This window comes from Orycteropus afer, unplaced genomic scaffold (genome assembly GCF_000298275.1).
Source record: "Orycteropus afer afer isolate SDZICR_OR568_19922 unplaced genomic scaffold, OryAfe1.0 scaffold00531, whole genome shotgun sequence".
NCBI lineage: Eukaryota > Metazoa > Chordata > Mammalia > Tubulidentata > Orycteropodidae > Orycteropus > Orycteropus afer.
Genome location: NW_006922118.1, coordinates 509,168 through 516,855, shown reverse-complemented (window position 1 = coordinate 516,855; position 7,688 = coordinate 509,168). Strand labels below are relative to the sequence as shown.

General features: G+C 42.1%; 1 protein-coding gene across 1 annotated transcript; it reads right to left on the bottom strand.

Annotated features, from left to right (window-relative positions):
- Positions 1 to 1,472: 1,472 nt before the first annotated feature.
- On the bottom strand, positions 1,473 to 5,403 carry LOC103209782 (zinc finger protein 135-like). The gene is made up of 3 exons (XM_042782936.1): positions 5,293 to 5,403; positions 3,068 to 3,075; positions 1,473 to 2,844 (listed from the first exon to the last, which is right to left on the bottom strand). The coding sequence occupies exons 1-3, from the start codon at positions 5,401 to 5,403 to the stop codon at positions 1,473 to 1,475; spliced, it is 1,491 nt and encodes a 496-aa protein (XP_042638870.1).
- Between the last annotated feature and the right edge of the window lie 2,285 nt (positions 5,404 to 7,688).

The window sequence follows — 7,688 nt, the reverse complement described above, 5'->3', positions numbered from 1 at the left end:
TGTATTGCTGATGGCTACAAAAAAAGCTTTCTTAACATATGTAAGAAGCATCATTCTATTCAGTTTCTCTAAACTGTTTTTATACAAGACCTTTTAGCTCTATTAAGATGATTCTATGACTTTGTATATTGCTTTCTTCTACTCATGTGTTCTACTAGACAAGTAAATTACAAATATGAAATGCTCAAATGTTTCCTTGGGCTGAATGCTACCTGGGCACATTACTTGCTTTGCCATTCTTATTTTGTATTGCTATTTTATTTTAGGTTTTCCCACATATGCAACTAACGAGATTAATCACTGGTTTTTGTACTGTTCTTGCACTTGTGGTACCATATTCTTTTTCACATCTTTGACATCAGAATGAAACTGCCTTCGAAAACCTCACTGGGACATGTCTCCTTTTTGTGTGCCTTCAAATCATTTTTAATGATTTTTAACTGTCATTTCTAAATGGCAATCTTGGCAATATGTTCTCTGTGGGATTTAAATTCAGTTGATGACTAATTTATTCTTCTATTGTATGTTTTCACTAAATCAACTGCATGGAAATTATTTTTCAAATCCTCATAGCTTATGGTAATTATATATAGACCCATGAGTTTTATTACTATATAGGCATTTTTAAAGAATCCAAATACATGTAAAATGGACAAGCCTTATTGGTCAGATGTCAAGAGTGTTGAACCGATGATGTCTGCTTTGGGTGCAAAATTACGTTTAGATTCTAGGTTTTCGGTCTAGTCTGGTGGCGCAGTGCCTAAGGCATCTGACTGCTAACCAGAAGGCTGATGGTTCAAACCCACCAGCCACTCCTTGGAAGGAAGACTGGGCAATCTACTTCCATGGTGATACTGCCTCGGAAACCCAAGAAGGGGTCACTATGAGTCAGAACCGACTCGACGGCAGTGAGTCTGGTTTTGATTTTTTTTTTTTTGGTGGCTGCAGAGAAAATAGCACCATGTGGAAATCCAAAATTGACAGAAGACAAGAGAACATTAAGCAAACATATTATCTCATCAACAGATTGGCTTCAACCTAAAGGTACTTCTGAGATGACTGCTGGTTGTTATTTTAGTGTTGCTTCTGCCTCAGTCCTGCCAGACACTTCCTTTAAATAAAACCAGGAAAGCACACAGGGCTTCTAGTATTTCTAATGTGGAGACTTTGAGAGAAACAGCTATTCTTTGAGGTTGTTCCCGTGTACATACCTGACAACTGTGCTTGGGAACCTGCTCATCTTCCAAGCAATCAAAGGCACAAAGCCACCCTAAGGACACCATCTCTCAGCTGGTGTACTGCTATCTCATTCACTGGCAAACTCTGTTCTTTAATTGCAGACATTTAGAAAGCTGCTATTTGAAAGTACAGTAGTAAGGACAACATGTCTCACTTTTGTCATAAAGTAGTCTGTTGACTGAGTTCAGATATGTGAAGTGTGAGGAACAACGAAAACTTTCTCACACTTACATTCATAAGGACTCTCCATTGTGAGTTCTTCTGTGTGTAATAAGGTGTGAGGAACACTTAAAGGCTTTCCCACACTCCTTACATTCATAAGGCCTCTCTCCACTATGGATTCTCCTATGTGTAGTGAGGTTTGAGGCTTGTCTAAAGAGTTTCCCACATTCTTTACATTCATAAGGCATCTCTCCACTGTGAGTTCGCATATGTGTTGTGAGGAATGAGGAACACCTGAAAGCTTTTCCGCATTCCTTACACACATATGGTCTCTCTCCACTGTGAGTTCTCATATGTGTTGTGAGAGCTGAGGCCTGACTGAAAGCTTTCCCACATTTCTTACATTCATAAGGTCGCTCTCCACTGTGTGTCCTTATGTGTGTGGTGAGGGATGAGGAACGATTAAAGGTTTTCCCACATTCCTTACATTCATAAGGCCGCTCTCCATTGTGAGTTCTTACATGTCTTCTGAGGTCTGAGGCCTGACTAAAGGCTTTCCCACATTCCTTGCACTCATAAGGCCTCTCTCCACTGTGACTTCTTAAATGTGTAGTGAGGGCTGAGGAACAACTAAAGGCTTTCCCACATTCATTACATTTAAAAGGTTTCTCTCCACTGTGAGTTCTTATGTGTTCAGAGAGATAATAGGAACGACTAAAGGCTTTCCCACATTCCTTACATTCGTAAGGTTTCTCTCCACTGTGAGTTCTCTTATGCATGGTGAGAGCTGAGGAGTAACTGAAGACTTTCCCACATTGCTTACATTCATAAGGCCGCTCTCCACTATGAGTTCTTATGTGCTTAGTGAGGGATGAGGCCTCACTAAAGACTTTCTCACATTGCTTACATTCATAAGGTTTTTCTCCACTGTGTGTTCTTTTATGTGAAGTAAGGGATGAGGCATGACTAAAGGTTTTCCCACATTGCTTACATTCATATGGCCTCTCTCCACTATGGGTTCTTACATGCTTAATGAGATGAGAGGAACACCTAAAAAATTTCCCACACTCCTTACATTCATAAGGCCTCTCTCCACTGTGAGTTCTTATATGTGCAGTGAGGGATGAGGCGTGACTAAAGGTTTTCCCACATTCCTTACATTCATAAGGCCTCTGCCCATTGTGCGTTCTTACATGGTTAGTAAGGTGTGATGACTGACTGAAGGTTTTCCCACACTCCTTACATCTGAAAGGCCTCTCTCCACTGTGAGTTCTTATATGGTTAGTGAGGTGTGATGACTGACTAAAGGCTTTTCCACATTCCTTACATTCATAAGGCCTCTCTCCACTGTGAGTTCTTCTATGTTCAGTGAGGTGTGAGGAACTAAGAAAGGCTTTCCCACATTCCTGACATTCATAAGGTTTATCTCTCTTATGAAATTTTCTACGTAAAATGAGGGATGAAGAATGACTATAAGTTTTGCAACGTTCATGCTTATGACCTCTCATGTGCGTCTTTAAAAATAAGAAACTACAGAAACGTTTCCCACATTTGTTACATTCATAGTGTTTCTCACCAGAAAGAGTAGTCACAGAATTATTAAGAGTTGAGATACAAAAGATGTCCTTCCTACATATCTTACATTTATGAGGTTTCTTTCCATTACGAGTTCTCCTAGGAGAGGTTAGGTGAGAGGGACAGGTGCAGGCTTCTCCACATTCCTTACACTCACAAGGATTCCATCCAGTGTCAGATCTGGTGGGATCCTTCTGTGGTGAATGAGCCATGAAGTTGTTTCCACATTTACAGCACCCAAGAGTATTTACTTCTGAAGGATTCTTTTGTAACAGAGTAAGATTTGGAATCTGGCTGAAGGTTTTCCCACCCTGTCTGTCTTCATTACTTTCACACAAGTTCTCTATGTTACGACTTCTGTTAAAAACAGGAAACATGATGTTGGAAATTAATTCATTCGCATTTCACCAGCATCAAGCACTGTTAACGTGCATGTTCTCTGATCTAACTTCTCTCAGGTATCTGTCCCACCATTACTGCCACTTTTTCTGAAATAGCTTTAAGACAATCATGCCTAAGTAAAATATGCTTCTGTACTTGATGTGTGACTCACTTTATGAAAATGCATTATTGTGAAAATTCCATGAACACGTAAATTTACAGCTACCAAACCAAACCAAACTCACTCGATTGAGTTGGTTCCAAATCATAGTGACTCCTATTTGGGTTTCTGAGATGGTAAATCTTTACGGAAGTAGATTGCTCAGTCTTCCTTCAGCAGAGTGACTGGTGGGTTTGAACCACCAGCCTTCTGGTTAGCAGTTAAATGCCTTAGGCATTGTGCCACCAGAGCTCCTTAATTTTACAGCTAGGTTTATACATGTAAGATGTATGTATGTATGTGTATATAAACATTACAGTACATCAGGGTTTTTAACTAGTTTGTAATAGTTTAGCAACAGCCGACCTGAATTTGGGTAGTAAGTGCATTTCATGGCATCCAAATCTTTCGCCCACTGGATTCTGACCCAAGTAGAAAAGAATCAGAGACACCCACTCAAAGATGGTGGCCTACTATGCTGCTTTAATGTGTGTCACTCTCCACAGCCCTGTCAATAATCCAGTCACCCACGTGGATCCCAAAAGTTTCAAGATTCTGATGCAGGACATGTGTATTTTAACATCATGACACCTGAGGACTTTCTCCTGAGGGGCTGTTTTCTCATGTGTGAATGACACTCACCTCAAATGTCTCCTCTTGTGTTTATGGTGATCTTTACTGCCATGAGATTCAAAATTTTTTTCTCCTAACATGGAGGACCAGGTGTTATTCTTCATGAATTGTACCATTATATGTTCAATAGATAACTTTTCTCCATCATTAATGTTTTGGGAAACTGAGCCAAAAATTCAATTTGAGGTTCACAATGCAAGACAAAAAGAAAGACATTATTAGGGAGAGAAAGGCTGCTGGAAGCAAAGAATTAGCCACATTTCAGCAGTTTGGTGATCGTTCAAATGTAATTTACTAGGAAGCAATACCAAGAGGGCTGAGAGTGATGATGACATAAATAGGTGTAATCAGGTCAGCTAAGCAGAAAGGTATTATACACAATACACATGTAATATTGAAAGTGGAAAAGGGTCTCCGTGACCAAAAGTGTGAGAGGACTGCTAACATTAAAAAAGTGAGCTCAGATATCTGTAAAGTTGTGTCCTCTGGGCAAAAGAGACTTTTTCTAGCTGATGCATTGAAATGTAATTCCCTCCACACAGGGCTGGTCCTTGCTTTCCTGGTGCTCATTGACAGAGTGATGCTGGATGAGTCCTATCTCCTCTGTGCTCATATTTTCCTAGCTTGTCTGGGAATAGAAACAGAGCTGACCTGGTGGTCATGGAGAAATGCGTATCATGAGGGCAGAAAGTGAAGAGCGATGAACATTCCCCTGACATGAGCCAACACTTTGCTCTTCAGGGTCTGCCTCTGAAGATGGACAAGTGTGATTATTTGCAGCAAAATAATCATGTCAAACTTGTAATCAACACAGTAAAATTCCCTGCAAGGTCCCAAACCATAAATCTCTCAATGTCCCAAAGTGACCCCAGAAGCCAGTGCTTACATTTATAACACACTACGTAGTCTTGGGGCTTTTAATCACAAGACAAATGAAAATTCCCTTTAATACATATTTATATTTTTATGTTGATAGGAAAAACAGGATATGTGAGCTCCACAGACGACCAAGGGACCATGCCTATTTTATTTAACAATTTATTCCCACTCCTCATTCCAAATACTGGAGAAAATTGAGAAGTAAAATACTTTTGTTCACTAAAGAAATAATAATAACAAAAAATGATGCCATTCTTACCTACTGAGGCCAGGTTCCTGGAGGTTTCCATCATGACGTCTCTGTAGAGTTTCCTCTGAGCAAAATCCAGCAGCGCCCACTCTTCCTGGGTGAAGACCACGGCCACGTCCTCCATGAGCACTGAGTCCTGAAACATCCCACACACTGTAGATCAGAATATACCATGAACACCAGTGTGTACAAGAATGGACTTGGAGAGATCAATCCTGGGAGAATAGAAGGGCTGAGTATGCACAAGGAGACAGCTCAGGGGGCAGGAGTGCATGGCAGGGAAGGGCACAGGGAAGAGGTAACCATGGGGAGGAAGTGGGAGGGGAGCTGTGCATTGTTGGAAATTGCAGTCATTGTCATGAGACAAAGGGTATGTGAACTGCTGTATGGAAGATGAATTTGCTCTGTAAACTTTCACCCAAATCACAATTAAATTAAAAAAAAAAAAAAAGAAGAAGAAGAACAATGAAGAGTGAGAGTGACAGTCTAGGGGAACTGAGACTTCATAGGGATTTGACACCAGGTTCTGTATTCTACAAGGTCTACTCTAGGAAACAATCATCAGGTTCACTGTCTTCACCCATTACGTTCACTTTCTCACCAATGGCGTCCTGTCTCACAGACTTCCAACACACTGAAATATTCTCTGGCATTTCACTATGACCAACCGCAGACTTACTCCACTACCTTTATGGTCTAGAACAGTTAGAAAACAGAAAGGCTTAGAGAAATGCTCTCATGCGGACCATCACTTTCTTATGAGCAATTACAGCCTTTTCACAAACTCAAAAGAACACTTAACAGATAAAATAAAGCACAGGGGGAGGCAGGATGGACAGAAACCCTGGAAACAGCACAGGATGGCACTGTTTCTGTTTGCCCCTCACAGTCATGGGAGGACCCTGGGCTGCACAGATAAACAGGCAACCCCAGGTCCTGGCTGGTCACACAACCTAACAGGTAAACCAAGGCCCTGAGCTGGTCACACAATCAAATCGGCAACCCAAGGTCCTGGTTGGTCACACAATCCAATGGGCAAACCAAGGCCCTGAGCCAGTCACAAAATCAAACTGGCAACTCTAGGTCCTGGCTGATCACACAGACAAATCAGTAACCCCAGGTCCTGGCTGGTCACACAGACAAATCGGCAACCCCAGGTCCTGGCTGGTCACACAATCCAATGGGCAAACCAAGGCCCTGAGCTGGTCACAAAATCAAACTTGCAACCCAAGGTCCTGGCTGGTCACACAATCACACTGGCAACCCCAGGTCCTGGCTGGTCACACTTTCTTGAACTCCAGGAAATCAGGAGGTGACAGGTCCTCTTGCTGAGGAAAGAACATTCTTTGGGAGAATTATGAATTTTTACATGTCAATCACCTGTTTTTCACAAACTCAACTGTTCTGTTATCCTCTCTGTGCCTCTCATGGAACTAGGTTAAGGTAGTAAAAGTTTAAAAGAGCTGAAGTGAGACAAGAAACGTGAGAATCCAGCTCTCCCACAGTTCTCAAATTCAGACCCTGATGCAACCATACACCAATAATCAGTGACTCCTTCCCTCGACAAACATGAACTCATCCACCCTCACACAGTCTCGTATCATGAAAAACATGAACCCACATACCCTCACAGAGTCCCATGTTATGACAAACATGAACCCACGCACCCTCACACACACAGTCTCATGTTATAAAATGATAAACAGCACTCCCTCTGCAGAGACAAGAATAGCAGGCCCTTGTGTTTGCTGACTGTTCACCAATGATTAGTGGCTCCAACCTCAACAAACATGAACCCACATACCCTCACACACACAGAGTCTCATGTCATGACAAACATGAACCCACACACCCTCACACACATAGTCTCACGTTATGACAAACGTGAACCCATACACCCTCACAGTCTCATGTTTTGACAAAAATCACCATCTCTGCAGAGACAAAAACAGCATGCCTTGTTTGCTGACTGAGAAGATGGTACAATTCCCATGTTGTCATGATTGTACGATGTGATAAACATAATCAGTGTGACCAAGTTACACACATGAACATTGCTGAAGGGACAGATGTTGTATTACATATCATTTTTACCAAAGACACAAAACACTAATTTTGTAAGGAAGCTGAAGTACCCATTAAATTGCCAGTGGAGCCCAGGAAACAGCGGCACACCCACCCGCCCTCTAAGGCTCCAGAAGTCTGCCACATGTGCAGCCCTGGAAGGCACACAGCCATGACACCTGAACCCTGACCAACGGGATTCCCTAGGCTGCAAGAGTGACTCCTGTGACATACACCCATCCACTGGCAAGAGAACCGATGCTCAACTCCACACTAGGTGCTTTAGTGTAAGTAGACGCTTCCTGTCAGGGACGTGGTGAGGTGAACCATGTGCCACCTCCAATC